Source organism: Chrysemys picta, chromosome 1, assembly GCF_011386835.1.
Source record: "Chrysemys picta bellii isolate R12L10 chromosome 1, ASM1138683v2, whole genome shotgun sequence".
Lineage (NCBI taxonomy): Eukaryota > Metazoa > Chordata > Testudines > Emydidae > Chrysemys > Chrysemys picta.
Genome location: NC_088791.1, coordinates 97,732,887 through 97,754,314, shown reverse-complemented (window position 1 = coordinate 97,754,314; position 21,428 = coordinate 97,732,887). Strand labels below are relative to the sequence as shown.

General features: G+C 42.8%; 1 protein-coding gene across 4 annotated transcripts in view; it reads right to left on the bottom strand.

Annotated features, from left to right (window-relative positions):
* Positions 1-21,428, bottom strand: part of LARGE1 (LARGE xylosyl- and glucuronyltransferase 1) — a 362,997-nt gene that overhangs the window by 165,086 nt on the left and 176,483 nt on the right. For all 4 annotated transcript variants that reach the window (XR_010597851.1, XM_065581487.1, XM_005300815.5 and 1 more), the window contains 2 exons: positions 15,499-15,581; positions 241-364 (listed from right to left, as the gene is read on the bottom strand). Coding sequence is in view for 3 of the 4 variants with exons in the window: in XM_005300815.5 (XP_005300872.1) it covers positions 241-364; positions 15,499-15,581 (207 nt within the window). In the remaining variant the exon portion in view is untranslated. The remainder of the gene's footprint in view (positions 1-240; positions 365-15,498; positions 15,582-21,428) is intronic.

Genomic DNA, 21,428 nt, shown 5'->3' with positions numbered 1-21,428 from the left:
CAAGAAATCTTCTGCAAGGCAGGTAGAATTTTAAGGCTCCTGGACTAGATGTGGCACTAATCACACATTGTGGTAGTTGTAATACTTTGGGCAACACAGAGAGTTCTGGTTAGTTCTGAGTTCTCAAACACACAAGCTGGAATTCTTGTCAGCCAATCAGAATGCTACCTCAAAACCAGACAAATCAAGTAGAAATAAAAAAAAAATAAAACAGTTTGAGTTTGTTTTGTTTTTCTTTACCTTGAGCTCATCTGCATCATAGAAGTCTATGCGCACAGCAGGGACCATCCAGGTCTGGAAGAGAGTCGCCAGGATCTGTTTGGCAATAGCATCTGCAATGAGGTGGAAGTGAAGAGGGTTTCGCCTGGTATAAAAAGGGAGAGAAGGAGATATAGAAACCTTTGAACCAAGCTCCAATTATAAGCAAAGGACACCAAAATCTACAAAACTTTACCCAACTCTACTGTAGCATGATAACATACAACACCTAGCACAACCGAGTCCAGGTCCAGGTCCAGGGCTGAGGCTCCTAGGTGCTACCACAATCCACATGTATTAATTAATAATCACAGAAACACAGGATCAGCTTTTCAGCAGAATGTGCATCGGTGTGGTTCTATTTACTTCAATGGAGCGATGCTAATTTACACCAGCTGAAGATCTAACCTAAAAAATCCAATTCGGTCTTCTAAAAGAAAACAGTCCCCTTTTGGGGACCTGAACTGACAAGGTGATTGCATTTACTGTTCTCGGTTACCCTGGTGGTCTCTCTGTGTGATGACAATACTTGCCCCCGGGGAAGCAGGGAGATGAGAGGTTCAACCTCCCCCCCCAGCCCCAAAAAAACCCCCAAACAAACATGGTGGTCTTCCAGTCCCATTGCACCTGCACACACCATTGATTCAGAACACATCCGGTAACGCTTGGCAGAATTCATTTTTTTTAAAAATTTCAATGGAAAAAAATCAATTTTTATTTTCAACACTTCCCCCCCCCATTTTTATCAATTTTAATTTAATGCAAGTTTCTTCAGAGTGTCTGCGGCCTCCAACTGCGGGGAAAGCCACCTGGCTTCTGAATGGCTCCTTTCAAGGGCTCGCAATCCTTCTTCTCGCAGTTCTGGCTAGGGGTCTCTACTCTGCCCTACCAGCACCGCAGCCACCTCTTCTACACACACCTTGCGCCTGCGGGGATCATGTGTCAGTGGCCCCACAGTCATGCAGAGAGCCCTCTGCAAGCCCACTGTCACAGAAGTAAGAGGGGGTCCTGGTCAACACCCCCAGCTGGTGAGTGAGAGAGCAGATCCGTGACAGTGGGGCTAAAGAGGGCCGCTATGCTGCCACAGAGCTGGAGACACCCAATCCCTGCAGGCACAAGGTGAGCCGACAACAGACTGATTTTTTTTTCATTGATTGCAATGTGTCCACTGACATCGACGTTGACTGACCTTTATCAATTGAAACTGAATCCTGCCAAGCCGAGGTACAGCCTAGTCATCAATGCTAGGAGAACCTGGAGCTAGCTGTCCCATGCCAATGCCTCTCAGCTACTAACAATGAAAGGTCTCAAGAAATTGATTGACTGGGTATTGTAAACCCCCTCGTGCCCCTACCCCCATAAAGAAGGAAGGGTTGGAGGAAACCAGACACAAAGAGAAAATTTTGTTTAAAAATATGTCCAACTCGGATTCACACTAGGATTCATATAAACAAGGCTTAATCAAATGCATCCAACCAGGATGAGCGATGAATCAGAGCCAACCTGAGTTAAAGGTTTGATAAAGCTTACCGAACGCTTTCACTGCAATAGGAGCTGTGACATTACAAACGCTATGGTTAAATCACCTCTCTTTGCTTCCCTCTTTGGGGGAGGGAGAGCAACAGCCTGATCTTTATTCAACTTCCGTGGTAGGAGTATGGAGACCTGTCATTGGAATTTAGCAATGATTTGTAGTAAGAAGGGGTACTGCATATTTATCCATAGGCTGGCAACTTCGCCATCAGCAAAGAGGGATGGAAATTTGTGAAAGCCACTAAGAAGACAGATGGTCCATTTAGCCCTTAGCATCAGCACAACCTTCTTTTGATCCCCTGGGAGGCATAATGGAGTCTCATTTATGTGGAATTTATAAAAGTAAATGGGTGCACTTGTCAAAGGACATTTTTCATCCACAATGGAGGAACGTTTAATTTCAGATGCTGGGGAAGGTAATGGTTGCTACTAAAATCTGCAATGTGAATAAGAATTTGGGGAACCTATGTATGTTTGGGCCCATGCACGTCTAAGATGGTCCATTATACTTTGCTTTGGTTTCACCCAAAAGGTCAAGTGTCTTCTCTTTCCCTATTCTCTGCCCCAGAGAACAATCTGTCCATTTTTTATTGTCATTCCCTTTCTGCTCTAAGGAAGATCATTCCGTTTTTCCTCAATGAACACAGTCAATCAAAAGAGTGTGAAAATGTATACAATGAACAGGATATAAAATGGCAGCACGTGTTCCAGCAGAAAAAGACAATCATAGTGACATTAGGTGTCAGCAACAGTTTTGCAGTGCCTCAGACACAAGCTTTCTGCATGTGAGGTCCGAGCCAACACTCACTGAAGTCAATGGAGTCATTCAGTGGAGATATGGATCATGTCACCCGTTTGAGAAAGAGGTATAAAGAGTACAATTAGCAGTATAACAAGTGGCTGTACAACAAGATGGTGGGATAATTTCAGAGCTCTAACCTCACCCAATCTGAATTCAACAACATCAAACAAATTAAACTATAGTGGCCCCCAGTGTAGAGGAATTGAGAGTGTTTTAGCCTTTAGCATGCCCTGGGGCAGGGAGAGACTGGAGAAGGAATTCAGCCATTTGCCAGCTGCTGAGTATCCTATTAGCAAACCAATGTGGCAACAGTAATATGTCTAGATCTGCTTCACTAAACCAGCACGAAAGGAGAGGATGACACCCTGGGTCATCTAAATTCCCCAGTAAGAGAAAACAGGTAGTTTGCCAAGAAAATCTGAGAACAACAGAGATTAAGAAAAGTATTTCACTGGCAGAGAAAAGTCCAGAGGAAACATAGTACAAAAGCAGTAAATCTGGGAACAGACAAAACAATATGTCAAGGTGTGTTGGTAAGAGTGAAAATTCCATAGGCCCTTCTGTCCTGCAGTAGTTGAGATCGATCTCACTTTGGACATCTAATGTAGTTTTTGCAGATATCTCCCAGTTGCTTTTGTTTTGTAGCCTTACAGGGCCATTGATTCATATAACTCAAATTGAACTGGGAAAGGAATAAAACTGAGGAAAACAAACAAACAAAAAGTTTCCCTTTACTTTAAACCATGAGCTAATAAAATAAAATTACACCAAATACTAATAGATGAAATAAAGCAACAAAAAGGAAAAACATAATTTTTATATAAAGAAATTCATATGTTTGGAGGCATTTCATACTCATTCAAATGACCCAATGTGTATCAAACTTAAATAAAAGTAGCTAGGTTACATTTTCTTTAGTTTAGCTCCTCCTGGGAAAAAAGGAGTAGCTGTCCTACTCAAAAACCTCTTTCAAGATGTTAGATCACAGTGAAGATTCAGCTGGAAGGAAGGTATGTGTCAGAGGCAAAATAGGGGCTTAACAATTATGTTCCTAATACAGATCCCAGTGACCTGCTGACAGATACAACTGAACGGTATACTAGCCAAGGCATGTCTTCAGTGAGGTGATTTAATTATGTAATCAATTAGGCCCAGATCTACAAATAGACTTAGGTATTCCAATGCCTCACTTTTAGGCACCTAGGAAAATCACAGGAACAACTTCCCCGGCCTTGTGGATTGCTCTGGGGATTAGGCAGAAGACAGGCATCCTGATGCCCACAGTGAAGCATGCCCAGAAGCAGAAAGATAGGCAACTAGGGAACTTTTATTGCAATACCATTGGCGCCAGGTGAGTTTAGGCACCTACTGGATTCAGCAGCCAAGCCAAGCAGGAGCTGTGTGTATTGCAGTCCTACCTATAAATAAAACTTAGACACCTAAGATCCTTTGTATATAGGGGCCTTAGAGACTAGGCAAAACTGTAAATAGTTCATAGCAATGACCAAACCCCACCAAGAATCCCTTAAGAACATATCAACTGAACTGTATCTAATAGATAATAATTGAGCCAGATTTAATAAGTAATAACCAACTCAAATCTAACAAAACATTGCTTGAGGTCATTCCATCCACCTTTGAATCTAGTCATTATTTTTTTCCCCAACAGTGGCATTAAACTACTGGATGTGGGGGGTTGTGTTGTGCGCACATGGACATTTGTGGGAGAAAGCAGCATCCCTACTCACTCTGAACTCCTTCTGGAACTCTAAGGCCATTGTACGGGCGTTACTTGGGGACAGAGTCTTTGACCAGATGTGGTGGCTGGACCTTTTCAAGGTCTATAGGCTATGGGTTTCTGTGGAGCGTTTGTGAAATGGGTTCATAAAGCTTTATGATAAACCAAACTCCACTGTAAGAGTCAATGGTTTGAACACAGAATCCTTCTCATTATCAGAAGGCATGAGGCAGAGCTGTCTTCTTCCCCCATTATTATTTGCCAGTGTTATTGATCTACTAGCTTTAAGAATTTTGAACAACTCCATAAAAAGTAAAATTTCATTATTCTCAGACGATGTTTTTATGTACCTTTTGGAATCAATGAAATCTATTCCAACACTGAGACTGGTCTTTTTCCAATAAGGAGAAACTTTGGGCAAAAAGTATACAAATCTGAAAGAGAGGGTTTCACCTCACTCAGTGGGAAGAGGAATCAGCTGAGAGCTGGCCTTCACATACTTTTGGCAGTGTGTGGTTTGGAGGGATGTTTGTGTATGTGTGTGTGGGGGGGGGGAGGGGCATCCATCTGTCAAAATGAGGCTGATAGCGGGAGGGCACTCACAGTGGGCAAGGACGGTGAAGAGGTTTAAGTGGTAGCTGGAAAGAGTGGAAGTTGGGGGTGGGACAGTTATGTGTATGGAAAAACTGGGGGGAAATTGTACTCTAATTACAAAGTAATGTGTTTTTGGCAAGTTATTTTGTTATTTTTGTATGTCTGTCTTGTCTTTTAAAATGCAAACTCATCAGAGCAGGGACTGTCTTCTACTCTATGTTTCTACAGCACATAGCACAATGGCATCTGGTTGGGGCCTTTAGGCACCACCAGATGCAAAATAAATAATAAAATGTTAATTAAAGAGTCTGTCCCTCATTCTTGTGTCAGATTCAGGAGACAGCTTTCTTGCGGTCTGGTCCAAGTCTCTGGTCTGAACTCCCCCAGAAGTCAGGACCATCACAAACCTCACCATCTTCTGATCCAAGTGCAAGGCACACTTCTTCAACCTGCCTTCACTAACACACACAGCAGCATGTACATTTCACAAAACAAAACAAAATTAAAATCCTACCCTACACACACAATTGCCCCCGCCCCCACCCCCACACGGGGGCCTGGCTGAGAGCAAGAATAAACGACATTTTAATCGTATCACTTAATGAACTATTGGAAGATGCTCAGATACTACAATGATGAGGGAGGTATAAGAACCTGAATAAAATAGGACTAGAGAGGCCTTAAGCTATCCTTAAGGATGAAGATTCCTTATAATACATCACATCTGCAGAATTTAAATTTGTGGATTTGTGAACATTAAAATCTTTATTAAAACTTTAAAATATTTTCATGTAAACTAGGTTATTATTGCATTGATCCTTGTCTTTTTTATTTTTAATATTATTTACTGTAAATGTAAAATATTTATATTGAAGTGATCATTTTGCCCAATGAGCAGTTACTTTTCACTTTCTCTCCCAGTCCCTTCCCCCATTTAGTGATGGCTTTAGTGTTCTGCACATTTCCTGCTGCTCTAGCAACCATAGGGACTGTCTATCCTTGAACGATTATTTAAAAAGAAAACAGCACTCATTTGACTCCGGCCAGTGGGTAGAAAGATAGTAACATTATAAATAATCCTCACCATGAATAAGCTGGGACATCTATTTACTTTTTTAAAATTAATGCATGCTGCTGGCTGAGTCCGTCGTACTCAGAAGCGTGACTGGCATAAGGTTAGCAGTACAGCATCTCCCAAAAGGGTTTGTCTTGTTTAGTAAAAGTGGTCCAGTTTAGGTCTGGTTCAGCTAGCATGCTAATTCCACGTTTCCTAAATTTAATCTTTTTTTTCTAGATGAGATGCAGGGTAACAGCTTTAGCTTGATTTTTAGCTAGTGGAAACACACAAGTCATGACACGCAGATCCACCCTGCATAGAAACAACCCCTCTTATTAGGAGCCAAATTCTAAAACCTGCACAGAGAGGGGAGAGGAAGGTCTGCAAGGCTCCCTTTCTCATCTTGCCGAACAAGCAAGCAGTTGATCTGTCCCCCTAAATATCAACTGAGGCCAGGGCTACCTATGCAGAGACCCATGCCTTAGCAGCACTCCTTGGTCAGGTCACAGCTGGAGTAACTTTTTGGGGGTTCAGGCAGAGGTAAAAAGAAACATTGGATATTTTCAGCTGAAAATTAGTTTAAACTTAAGCCAAGGTTCATTACATTGTCCTCTGCATGTAAACAATGCTGTCTTGGGGTACATCTACACTACCCGCCGGATCGGCGGGTAGTGATGGATCTATCAGGGATCGATTTATCGCGTCTAATGTAGACGCGATAAAATCGATCCCTGATCGCTCTGCTATCGATTCCGAAACTCCACCGCAGCGAGAAGTGGAAGCGGAGTCGACGGGGGAGCGGCAGCGGTCTACTCGCCGCCATCCTCACGGCCAGGTAAATCGACCTAAGATATGCCGACTTCAGCTACGTTATTCGCGTAGCTGAAGTTGCGTATCTTAGGATCCCCCCCCGCCCCCCCAGTGTAGACCTAGCCTTGGAAACGGGCATACGTTTTAAAGATTAGCTTGATTGGAAAGAAAGGACTTTATGGTTAGCAGGAGCTACGAATCTGGAGAAATGTTCATACAGGTCTCCGTGGTGCATTATGCGGGTTGAATGGCAGGGACACAAGTGGTTGGTTCAGAGAGTGTGAGTAAAATTTCATGTCAGCTGTAGTTTCAAAGTCTGACTTGGGAGGCCACAAGTGAAAATTGGTTTGGAGATGTCTCCTTCTATTCTCATTTGTGCACAACACAACTCAGCATGGTCAACATTCTTTTGTGAGTGGGTGGGATCTGACCAGCAGAAGGCGTTGCAAGTCACAGATGAGTTGCATTGAAGGAGCTGTATGTGCGTGAAAGGTGGGATGGAGGCTTGCTTGCTCTATTCCTGCCTTTAAACTAATGTTGTTAGTGCTTCACTTTTATGATCACTATGTTCACTCTCAAATATATTTGTAAAAGGGTGAAATGTACATGCATCCAAGCATGTTGTCAAAGACCTTTTTAGATTCTTCTGATCACCGATGTTTAGGCAGACATGATCTAGCAGGCGCAAGATTTAACACTGCCAGCAACAAAGAAAAATTGAAGGATTGTGCCATGTAACTGAAGGAGTAGATTGCAAGAAAGCGGGATGTTTATAATGTGGGCAAACACTGTGCAGCTTCTCTCAGACAGCTCTGCCAATGCACCTCAGCCTTGCCCTAGAACACCCCTGGAACACATCCTGTTGTCTGAGAGCTTGGCCTCTTCCAGGCAACCCTCTTGTTGTCCCCTCTTCTCCTGATGTATTTCATTTGGTGTTTGTTGTAAGAGCACTGATTGCAATGAGTTTGTCTGGCATTCATGCGGATGTCACACATGCTTTTATCGGAGTTTCATTGTAATTTAGTAATTAAAGGATGCTTCAGCTAGAGTGTCACTGTGTATTTTAATACAAAAGAGGTCCCTAGACTGCCTTATACAGTCTGTGGCAATTTTCTGAGAAAAGGATGTCATGTCAGTCTAATCATCCTCCCTCCTGTGCATTAACATATTTATTATATCCCTACCTTTGAGCTGGAGTGCACTAAAGAAAGACAAAAGACAGCAGGCGTGCTGGGTCATTAAGAATGTAGACAACAGGAGCTTCTAAAGATGGAGCATGCTATCCGCTCTCCCCTGCTTGAACATGCAGAAAATCTTGCATATTGAGCATGTTAGCTCTCTGTGGGTCTTTCTCTGCCAGCTATTGAAACAGCAAGTTTGTGATTCCAGACATACCATACAGATCATGGGACACAAGCAAAGCTACTTATCCAAGCAGTTTGGAAACTATTTTTGTATTCAAGCACCAGGGAGTGGGAAGAGAAGGAGGTAGATGGTACAGGGGCATTAGCGGATGTCTTCCTTATAGGAATACCTAAGTTCAAAACTGTACCTCATTCCACAGTAAAAAGGAGCTGAATCAGAAAACATTCATTCACGCCACAAAATCACAACAGCTTTTAGCACAGTTTGATGTAATTGACACACTTTTCTCAGGGGCAACTCAGCAGAACTGGAGTAGCACAGAGTTTGCAGGCTACGAAAACAAGCATTGACTGTGCTGCATAGGGGAAGCTTGCAGTCAGCCCTCAATCCTGGCCTGCAGTGTTCCTGCTCTCCAGCTGTGATCATCTGAATTGCTAATTATGCCAGACTATATGGATGCTTTGTGATATGGATAAATTTCCAGTAGGGACTTGGTTGAGACCATCCAACTCATTTCACTTGTGATCTAAGTAGAGTGACCATATTTTCCCAAACAGGACATCCCAGGGGCCGGCCCAACCCCCCCTGCCACCCACCCATGTGGGGCCAGCCCAAGGCTCCCCTCTCCTCCCCATGTGCAGGGAGGCCCGAGCCCCCCTGCTGCCTGCCCATGCGGGGCCAGCCTGACCCGAGCCACTTTCCTGAGCCCTTCCTCCCAGGTGGAGCTGGCGTTGCTGCACACACACCCCCGCACGTTCCTCCATGCCCATTAGGGGTCTCACCCCCCTTTATTGGCAAAACTGGGCATTTGTCCCGTTTGCTTTTGCCAACTGATTATCACTTGGCAAGAGCAAATGGGACAAATGCCCACTTTTGCCAAAAAAGTCAGGACGGCCAGGACAGAGCTTAAAAAAAGGGATTGTCCCGGCCAAAATGGGATGGTCATCCTAGATCTAAGCCAAATTTAAACATAGTTTTCCCAAGGTGAAGGCACTAACCCAATCCATCAGACATTTTTAATGCGTAAGATGGTGAGAAAAATGTTTCTAAAGCACCTAAGTCCCATTTTCAAAAGTGACTTAGCAGCCTAGTTCTTACTGACTTTCAATAAGACTTAGGCTCCTAAGTGCCAGGTCACTTTTGAAAATGGGACTTGGGTGCTTTTGAAATTTTACCCTATATGTCTAATATTGTAAAGTTGTGGCCTGCCTTAGAAACACAAACAAATTGTCCAGTGTTGCAAATCTTATTCCCATAAATATTCTTTTACTACCTAGAGCACTGTTAAAAGTAGTTCTTTACTAGATCTTTCACAAGCTATGTGCACCTCATATCTCATACAAAGACATGTCAAACACACCATGAACAATTATGCAAACACACATGTACTGTATTTTCTGGCGTATAAGACTACTTTTTAACCCAGGAAAATCTTCTCAAAAGTCGGGGGTCGTCTTATACGCCGGGTGTCGTCTTATAGGGCGGGTGCTGAAACTTCCGAGCCGGACTGGAGAATCTGCGGTCGCCGCATATGGTGGGGGGAGCTAAAAAACGGCCGCGGCCACATCCCCGCCCGATGACGAGGTGAGGGGGCGCCTCACCGGGAAGGTGTAAGTGAAGGGCGGAGCAAGCTGCAGGCGTCCGGGATGCCCGGGGTATGGAAAAAAGAGAGAGAGCGGCGCTGTGCCCAGAAAAACACGCCTCTTTCACCCGTCTGGCCCGCCCTATTATCCTGTATCCTATTACCGTACCTCCTTCTCTGCCTCTCAGATCTCGCTCCTCCGGACTGCAGTGAAGCGGCGCAGGCGCGCATGTGCGAGATCTGAGAGGCAGAGAAGGAGGTAATAGGATACAAGGGCGGGCCAGACGGGTGAAAGAGGCGTGTTTGCGCTACCGCTCTGATAGTCTTGGAGACAGGGAGGGCTGGGCAGGCAGGGAGAGCTGACCAATCCAAGCAGGCTTTGTATACAACAACCAGCCAATCGCCGGTAAGGTACATCGCTTGCCGTGATTGGCTGGTTGTTGTATACTGGGTACCACATACAGTACAGCACCAGTATCTGTACCTGTTCATACAGTATAGCACCAGTACATACAGTACAGTATACAAATGTCCAACAGTCAAAACCCCATCATGGCTCCACCAGCAAGAAGAAAGAAATATGAAGCCAGTTTCAAACTTAAAGTTGTAAACTTTGCCATGGAACATAATAACTGCGCTGCTGCAAGACAGTATGGAGTAACAGAAAAGATGGTTCGGGACTGGAAAGCAAATGAAAAAGCATTAAAGAGTATGCCAGGGGTAAGTGTGCATTAAGAAGAGGCACTCCACATTGGCCAGAACTCGAAAAACATGTAGCAGACATGGTGAATGAGCATCGCCAAAACGGTTATGTAGTGACACGAAATAAAATACATTTGTTTGCACTTCAGTGGGCCAAATCTAACCCAGATCACAGCAACAGATTTAAGGCCACTGTATCCTGGTGTACTAGATTCATGGGAAGGCATAATATGGTACTGAGGCAAAAGATGAAAATTGCTCCAAAATTACCTGCAGATCTTGATAGCAAAGTAAATAGTTTCCATCGATACGTAATACAACAGCGCACTAAACATGGCTATGCGTTAAGTAGTATTGGAAATATGGATGAAACTCCAATGAATTTTGATATGGTTGGAAATAAAACTGTCCATCAAAAAGGTGAAAAAACAATTTTAATTAAAACAACAGGACATGAGAAGTCCAGTTTTACAGTGGTACTAGGATGCACAGCTGATGGCGCCAAACTGAGACCAATGATTATTTTTAAAAGAAAAACAATGCCGAAATTCAAGTTCCCTGTTGGTTGTTTTGTACATGTGAATGAAAAAGGCTGGATGGATGAAGAAGGGGTAAAGCTATGGCTTGATAATGTATGGAGCAGGCGACCAGGTGGACTTATTCAAAAATGTAGTCTACTGGTGTGGGATATGTTCAGGGCTCATTTAACTCCCAGCACCAAGCAAATGCTTGCAAGACTAAACACAGATGCGGCAGTTATTCCTGCAGGATTGACATCGTTGGTACAGCCACTGGATGTGTGCCTAAACAAGCCATTTAAAGATCGCATTCAAGAACAGTGGAATGAATGGATGGTTAGCGGTGAAAAGTCATTCACAAAAGGAGGAAACATGCGTGCTCCACAGTTGGATGTTTTGTGCAAGTTTGTCATAAAAGCCTGGAATGATATTGATGCAGAAACAGTAATCAAGTCTTTCAAGAAGTGTGGCATATCAAATTCATTAGATGGTATGGAGGACGACTACTTGTGGCAAGATGAAGAGGAAGCCGAAGCTGAGACCACACCATCTGATATGGAATTCGATCCATACGATGACTGCCTTACAAATGTATCACAAGATGTCATTGATGTACTTATGATATCAGATGACGAACAGGAGGATTTTGAAGGCTTTTAAAGGGAAACTGTCACGCCAGCAAAACCTGTAAAAATACCGTAGCTTGCAGTTATGATGGGCGTTGCTAACTCGCCAGGGACTTGCCCGGCACTTGCTCTCTCTCTCTTGTTTGTTATCTTCCTCCTATCATCATCAGTTCCAGTTTGGTTGACAGCTTAGAAAACAAACAGCATGGCAGCTCCCATGGGTTTATTGTCTTATCCTTCCTTTCAGCTTTAGAGTGAATTAGGAAAAGTTTAATTCACCTGCACTGTTTTATGTTTACATGTTTGATGACAAACAGCCTTATGTTTATAAGTGACAGTTTTCCTGCTAAGTACCTGCATGTCATAAGCATTTGAATTAAAATTACCATATTGAAATCAAATCTGATGTTTTTTTAATTTTTTTTTTGGTGTGCGTTGGAAGAGGGGTAGTCTTATACGGCGAGTATATCCCAAACTCTATATTTTAACTGGAAAAGTTGGGGGTCGTCTTATACGCCCAGTCGTCTTATACGCCGGAAAATACGGTACTTATCTCTAAGTTAAGTAGCCCCACTTACTTTATTGAAACTGTTCACATGCTCAAAGTTGAGCACATGCATAAGTGTCTGAAGAATCGGGGCCATAAATTATAACATGAAAGCTATGAGAATGGGAATTGATGGTAACTAAACTAACCAGGATAGACAGACAAAAAACCCCACCCTATTTCTAGATTAAATAATATGGGTGACATCTAATTTCTAAGTAGGAGTTACAAGTCAATACTGGATGGTAATTAAAACTTATGTACAGTAATAACTATATCCCATGGAGAACACTTAGCTGTAAAGGAGTTAATTTGAGAGTTCAAGATCTCTGTCATTCTTTGCATCTCACACATCTTCTTAAACTTGTCAAGCTGTTTTTACTGGCGTTTCTTTCTGCAACAATTTCAATGTGTGATACATTTTCCTGCTGCTATAAATGTACCTATAAATGATAATTTTCTTTTACTTTCCAGTGATCCTAGAAATAGAGAACTAAGGGAGGAAACAGTAAATCCCTCGCTCCTCATCGTCTGTAAAAACAAACAACAAAGCTATTTATACAAGTGTCAGTTAATTTCCAAAGTTCCCCTATATGTCAGTGCAAAACAAACAAACAAACAACAATATGAGAATGGGGTCATTCTTTCCTCTTTATGGTCTCTCCAAAAGCTTGGGGAACAGGCAGTTTTTAATCATAGAATCATAGGACTGGAAGGTACCTCGAGAGGTCATCTAGTCCAGTCCCGTGAACTCATGGAAGTAGACCATTCCTGACAGGTGTTTGTCTAACCTGCTTTTAAAAACCTCCAATGATGGAGATTCCACAACCCCTCTAGGCAATTCCTAATGTCCAACCTAAACCTCCCTTGCTGCAATTTAAGCCCATTGCTTCTTGACCTATCCTCAGAGATTAAGAAAAACAATTTTTCTCCCTCCTCCTTGTAACAACCTTTTATGTACTTGAAAACTGTTATCATGTCTCTCTCTCCCCCCCCCCCCCCCCGTCTTCTCTTTTCCAGACTAAACAAAAGCAATTTTTTCAATCTTCCCTCATAGGTCGTATTTTCTAGACCTTTAATCATTTTTGTTGCTCTTCTCTGGACTCTCTCTGATTTGTCCACATCCTTCCTCAAATGTGGCACACAGAACTGGACACAATACTCCAACTGAGGCCTAATCAGCGCAGAGTAGAGTGGAAGAATTACTTCTTGTGTCTTGCTTACAACACTCCTGCTAATACATCCCAGAATGATGTTCGCTTTTTTTTGCAACAGCATTAAACTATTGACTCATACTTAGCTTGTGGTCCACTATGACCCCCAGATCCCTTTACGCAGTACTCCTTAAAATAAATAATAGATAATAGTTAAGCTGTTGCAAACCCCTGTGTAGACACACATATTTCAGTTTAATAGGTTAGCTTAAACCTGTTCCTAATCAATTTAAGTTAAACTGAAATAAGCTTGACTTAAAGTGAAATAGTGTCAATACAGCATTTTTAACCAGTTTAAATTTAACTTCACACCCTAAGTTAAACCAGTTCAGTTATGTGTATAGATAAGCCCGGGATTCTTGGACTGCTATCACAGTAAGGGAATGTCTAAATTGTAATCGGGAGGTGTCACTGCAGCACATATAGACATACCCGAGCTAGCTGTGATCTAGCTAAACCAAATCTAGCTCAGGCAATAAGGACAGTGAAGTTTCAGAAGCTCAGAGAGCTACAGGGGCTAGCTCTCCCCACCTGGGACCTTGGGTATATACTTGAGCAGCCGGTGCCCATGATCTATCGTTTAATCTATCTAGACCAAAGCTGACTCAAGTATTTCTACATGTGCTGCAATCATACCCCCAACTGCAGTGTAGACATACTCTTAGGGTCACATTTTGATACCCTTATTCACATTGAGTATTCCACAAATGGTCGCACTGGACCTGATCCTCTACTGCCTTGCACTTTCTGCAGTCATTTACAGCTGTATTAAGTACACCACACTTCTGATTTAAGAGTGTTTTACACTCACTTTACACATAATAAGGGACTACACAAGCGGCAAGGCAAGAATCATGCCTACTGGCTTCAATGGGACCACTCCTGGTGCAAGGTAACATTCACCATGAGTAAGGGCAAAGCGTTCATGCTCTTAGCACATTTTGATAACCTACCTAGTCTGCTTTAGGTTGATCATCTCTCTCCCCCTTTCCACCCTCTCCCCCGACAGGAAAACATTTCACTACATATACACTTACAGAGGTTTGTAGAGTACAGGCATTACAGGCGTAGCTATACTCTGCAGTGAAAGGCAAGCTGCATTCACACTTGATACTGTGATGTGTAGCAATAGACCACAGTGAAAGGCTCAGGCAGTGGAGAGGCAGTGGGGAAAGACTTTCATCACGGTGAGGAAAGGCTCTGGCTGGGGGGAGGAAGCAGGACACTACACTGCTAAAAATAGCAGTGTAGACGTGGGAGGCACAGCTTGGGCATGTGGAGAATCACGCAGGGTATAGACCCTGGGGAGGTTCAAGCTTGTAGGGCACTCTATTCGTCTAAGCCGTGCCTCCCCATCTACATTGTTATTTATACCCTGGCTACCTGGGGCATGCAGCGTCCGTACTCTACACTCCACTCTGAGTGTAGACACATCTTTTTGTTGCCCCTCACCAACATGACCAATGGACATAAGATGAGTATACATTCTTACGCACAATGCCAATATTCTAGGAGTGCCATTTCTTTTGCCAACTGGACATTTCTTCTTCAGTCTCAAACACAGTCACACTCTACTAGCTCTAACTGTACTTGATATGCTAAGGCCAGATTGTGAACACCATACACTCACTGAAGACACAGGAGTGCACAATTTAGCCCTTGGTGAGTATATTGTGTACGGTAATAGGTCTACTTTGGAAAAATATGGTGTAAACTGTAGGCTGTGGCAACATAATCGCCATGTTTGTATATAAATCTCAAATTCCTATCTACACCTGTGCCATAAACTATTAGACCTAGGCCTAATGAGTATTATATTATTATTTTACATCACTCAAGTGTGCTAGGCATTTTATAGTACAGATAGACAGATACAGTCCCTATGCTCCCATAAGGAATTGGGTGTAACTGACTGGACCACTGATCCATGAGCCCACTACAGAAGTCTGCATGAAGAGGGAGTTGTAAACTACTCCTGGCACAGTGAGGGGTAGATGTAAATCCCAACCTCTCTTACTTCCAAACAAACAGGATTACTTGCTGTAGCATGGAAAGGAGAGCTGATCTCCCCCAAGGGAGAGTTTAGAAAGAGCAAATGCTTATTTTGTTGGACTCAGACACACAACATACAAGAAGAGAAAGCCACTTTTACCTGTGAAATAAGACCGATTTGACAAGCGTGACAACATCCCGACTGGCGTTGTATCCAGCACAAACAATGGCGACATGGATCGTCTGAGGGAGAAAAGGACACAAAAGGAACAAAAATAAAGCCTTTTTTTGTGTTTTATCATTCATGAAAGAGAAAACATACATGACAGGGCTATATTTATTGCAGCAATTGTTGGAGATCGGAGTGGGTGGTCTGCAGCTGTTTGCAGCCCACTTGAGGCAGTTTTGTTAAAAACATTTTAATTGAGTTATAACACCATCATCATTCCAAAGTCATTACTGTTGCTAAATTACATCTGATGTAGGAAAGGCATTGTATTTATCAACTGTGTGAGTATTTTATATTTGTGTGTGTATGCATTACACACACACACATCTATATAAAATTTCTGTGTATACTATTCAAAGTATGCAAATATGTGCAGACATTTTAAACACTGTTTTATCTTCTGTACTGAGATTTACAAATGTATGTATGTTTGTTATAAGCAGACACGTTCAGGAATTTTACATCATGTAAAAACTAAATATGGTTATTTAGCTTTTAATCTGAGGTGGAGCAAGACGGAGGAAGACACAAGAATAGTTTTAACTCTTCTCCCCACCCTCCTTTGAATCCGAGGCAGAGGTTTGGCAAGTTCTTCTGTTAGGCTCAAGGAGGGGTAGGGAAAGGTTCCCAGCAATAATTATCAACTAACATGAACGTCATTCATTTACCCTGCTCTGAATGTTTCACAGTAAATCATTGCCATTGCTTTGGGAAATAGAAAATTAACCTTTACAGATTTTGATTTGAACATCCCCCACTCTTCCTTTTTTTTTCTTTTTTTTTTTAAATGAACAAAGAGGGCAAGGAGAGTTCACCACGCTGAGACCAAAGCTCTGAAACGGGACATTGCTGTGAAAGTGTAGGGATGCCTAGCTGGTTTCCATTTGAAGCTTGGCTAGCTAGTTTCTCACTCAGACAGCTCTCACTTTCTGGAGGGAGTCCACTATGCAGAGAACAAATAGGAATTCTCACTCCTCACACAGTCGGCAGTCCCCAAAAGTGGACTGCAACACAGGCTGGTACGATCTGTCGGTTTGAGTGACATGTATTATCTGTACAACCAGAATCTGGAGTGGTGGGTGGCAGGAAGAAGAGCTGCACCATGTGTTAGGTATCAGTAGGGCTATAATTTTGTCACAAGGTCACATAAATGATTAATTTGAGTAGAGTTTGTGAAATCTTTGAAATGGCAGTAAAAACGTATTTGGTTAGCATCCCTCAGGTTTGACCCATCTGCCCCTCTGTCTCTATCTACAGGGGACAGATGGGCAAACCTGAGAGGTGCTGTGTCCCCAAGCACCAGGTTGCAACGCCCACATCAGGGAGCTGGGCCCAACTCCATGGGACAGGAGCCACTGCTCTGGGGTGAGTGCAGGGTGGGCTCGCTCTTCACCCTCACTCCCAGGGCCTCATCTTTCAGCCCCCCGCCCCACTATATTATTGTGTACGTTGATGTAGCAAAAACTACTGGTGACCTTTCTGTTACTTATTTTTTCCCTGCATCTCTGCTACAAAATTTACTAAAAAAAATTCCTTGCCAAAATTGTAGCTTTAGATATCAGTCACATTAGATTTATTGCAGCAAACTTTGGGAGTGATGCTGTGAGATATTCAATGCTATAAACTCACACTGAAGTCAGTGGAGTTGAGGCCATTCAGTGCTTAGCAAGATCAGACCCTGCCTCACCATCCTGATATAACAAAACAAGATAGGTTGCCAAAGTAACAGCAGTTTAACCTATAACTGCTGAATCTATAGACTTGGATTCCAGTATATTTTTGATTGCACTATGCTTGGTTAGTCTCCCATCTGGGTGTCTCCCAATTTATCTATGGCTTTATGGAGATCTAAGCCCTTACTGTCAATTAAAGTCATGTTAGTAGACCAGTTTTATACACAGCTTAAACTCTACTTTCTTCTGGTGATTGTAGACCACGTACAATCATTCTGAAGCCATGTTATGGACTGGGGTTAGACACAATATTGCTTACAAGCACAGTTTTGCCTGGTCTGTCCTGACCAGAAAAATCAGATTCTACACTGTGTTAGCATGAGCCTATCCTCTCTCTAATCTTCCTTTTCTAAGCAAGTTGGTTGAGAAGTTACCAAAAAATTGTCTCTCATGCCACCTGTCAGCTGCCAATGTCCTAGATCCCCCTCAGTCAGGCTTCAGGCCAGAGCACAATAGAGAGACGGTACTTGTTGCTCTGTTGAATGACTTCCTCCGGCCCAGAGACAAGGGAAAAACATCCATAGGACACCTCCTGGACCTCTTTGCAGCACTTGATACTATTGATCACCAGATGCTCCTGTCCTGCCTCCAAGATGCTGTGGGAATGAACAAAAATGCCCTGGAATATTTCAGAGGGTTATTATAGATAGCTGGTCCCCCAACTTCCAAAGACTTCACCTGCAGTGTGCTGCAAGGCTTAGTCCTCCCCAGATATTATTCAACATTTGTACAAAGCCACTGGGAAAGCTGGTGAGACAAGATGGGCTGCAGCATCAACAATACATAGACACAACCCTGTTCTAGATCTCCCTTCTCTCAAAGGCAAACAGCGCCATCTCCCAGCTTTCTTTATGCCTACCCAAATTCAGCACCTGGTTGCGGAGCCATTTAAATCCAGGCAAGACTGAGTGATGCTAGCAGGAGGAGGTAGGCACTTCACAGAACTTGCCTCCTCTGTAATATTCCTCACTATCAAGGACATCTCCCTCAGATTACTAAATTGGTCAGCAGCCATAGATCCTTTTGAAATTCCTCGATGCTCCTGGATACCCACTTCCATCTGCAACTGGCTAGAAGATTCTATCCATCCTATCAAACCCAGTCCTGACCACACTGATTCATGCATTGTGACCTCCGGGACAATGGTCTTCAAGACAATGTACTCAAGACCAAGTCGCTTGTCTAACACAAGACACTGAACTTGCCTTCAAGAAGGACAAAAAAGTTGGTGCTGTCCTGATGAGACTTGTCAGCTGCATATGACACTGTCTGGCATGTGGGGCTGACAGCCAAGTTTGTGCAGTTCTTCATGGAAATGATAAAGAATTGGACCTTGATCTTGCAAGCTGGAGACAAAGTTAGTGAACTTAGGCATCTCTGTAATGGACTCCTGCAAGGATCTGTTCTAGCTCCTATTCTTTTTAAATTACTTACCTATGATCTACCAACAACTAAGGCTGATAAGAACATACATGGGGATGATACCTCTCTCGCTGATATTGGGCAGCAGTTTGGGGCAGAAGTCAGCACATGCATCTCATTGACTCGGAGCTGAACACAGCCACCCGTACTATTAGTGGTTCTCTTAGCCACACATTAACATCTAATTTATATATATTGGCCTATATGGCTCCCCAAAACTTCAAGGAGATGCCATCATCCTGAAAACTGCCTGGAGAGCTATGATGGATGAAAACAACCTGCTGCATCCAAGGCTGACAAAAGATGCAAGTAAGCAATGCACAGAAGAGCTGCATGCCTCTGGAAGAAAACACTTACGCAACCTGCAATTACCGCTGGCTTACTATGACTGACTTTGCGACATCCTCTAGCAGCAGCCACTCATGTATTCATGTCCAGTGTTGCCAGTCCAACACCAATCTCAGATGAACCAGGGCATAGTGAGGTCAACAGCTATGTCCTCACAGAGTGAAAGCCACTCTAGTACCGAGAGGCAGGCAGGTTGACAAACATTAGAAGCCCTAACCTATGACCACTTGTTTGCAGCTTGGGACACAGCTCCTGGACTTGGTTTAACAAGCTGCTGACTGGAACCACCAGAATGGCTGCCCTAATGCAGAAATTTGGTTTAGCCCAATCTTCAGTGTGACCGCAAGGCAGCGATGAGGACGGTCAAACATGTGGTAGAGAAGTGCACAAATAGAAGATTGGAGGATGAAGTGCAACACCTTGCTAGTTTTAATGATGAAGCCAGATGGCTGAACAATTTAGATATTGACTTGTGATGCATGTGACAACTTTCACACTCAAATCTGCAACTCATATCCAAGTATGAAGCCACATACCCTGAGAAAGCTCCAGCTGTCACAAAATGTAGCAGACCACCACCATGAAGACATCTCCCCAGTGCTCTGCTCTGTGCTAAGTCCAGTTCTAAACCATTGTCTGGATATTCAAAGCCCTCCATGACATAGCCCATAGCAACTTAACAGCGCCTCTCCTTCTGCAATGATAATCTCCCACAACAGCTACATTCCGCCACAACAACACATCTGTCCACTAGTAGTGGGAGGTCTACAAGGGCAAGACATAGAACTTTCACAAGACTTGGATCTAGCTAATGCAAGCAAGAGATTAGAATGACCACAGACCTGATCAGACTTCTCTGCCCCTCATGCTACATTACCCCATCAGAACAGCTATCCCAGCCCTCAGGACACAATAGGAAGTGGTGGCTGGGCTGAAATATGTTGCACATGCTATAAAATGTTAAATATCATCAGCTAAATCATAAATATTATCACAGAAATCATGTTATCAGAGAATAAATTTTAATCACATTTAATTGCATTTTCAAATGTTTTATTATTATTAAAACTACCCCAAATGGAGAGTTATTAAATGTTTCAAGATTTAAAGAGCTCCTTGACTGTGATCAACAGTCTAGTACCAGCACTTTTATTCTCCCACAGAGCTCTAGCCTCGCCCCTTCTTTTGTACTGCTTCCCAAACCCTTCCCCTTCTCTACTCCACACCCCAAGCCTTGCTACAGGCGCTCTTAGGTCAGAAATGTAGAAAGATTCAGTTAATACCTCCAAATTTTGAAAAACTAAATATGTGTGTGTGTGTGTGTGTGGGAAGGAAAACTGCCTTCACACACACAAACACAGAGCTGGCATCTCCAGTAATAGCATAAACAATGAGACCCCTGGAAAATCTGATAATAGGGAAGTTAAAATTAAACTTCCATTGCTGTCACTGAATTATAATGTGAATTCCTTAAGAAGAAGGAAAAGTTATTTCGTTATCAATATTGCATGTGGTTAGATAGGGGACGGCATGCACAGTGAGGTTTCATGTTTTATATAACCATTGCCTCCAGCTAAACCCCACAGAGGAAGCACATGTATTTCCAGAAGGCCACTTAAACTATTTTATTTTTTAACAGGTATTCATTTGCCCTAAATTGGTTGAGGGCATTGAGGCTAGGACTGAACTAACCAGTACTCAACTAAGAATAAGAAGGAAGGTCAAATTTATTTACTTAGGGCCTTATCCTCCTGCCACTGAATTCTATGGCAAATCGCTCCTGTATTACACAGAGAGCAAGATCAGACCCTCATTGTTCAGAGGAAAAAGTCTGACTCCCCACCTTTAGCCCCAGTATTACATATTTTGATTGTCAGAAAAAAAAGCCCAGCACTGGAAACCTGTGTTTTAGTTTTAATAGATACATCAAATTTGTCAGCTGAATAGACAGCAGACTTAATTTTATATGAAGAGATAATTAAGACTAATTTTTGCCCCTCAATCATATTATTTTTTCACCTTCTACTTTTTCAGGAAAAAAACAAGATAAAAAGAGTGACAGGTATCAGATTAAACATGCAAATTTTTTAATGGGGGTGAGTAATCTATTTTTGACCCTCCTGCCTCTGCCAGTTTGGCTTCATTTTGAACTAGGCCTCATCCTGGCTTCCCATTTTACACCTGAAAATTTGTGGATGCATGTTGATATCATTTAGATGTCCAGCTACCTGATTTGCAGATACAATCAAATAGTTGAATGTTTACATGACATCCACTGCAAACATGCAGGCATAAAATGAACGACTACTCAAAAACAGACACCCCCATATCTCAAGCCCATGGAATTGACCAACCTCT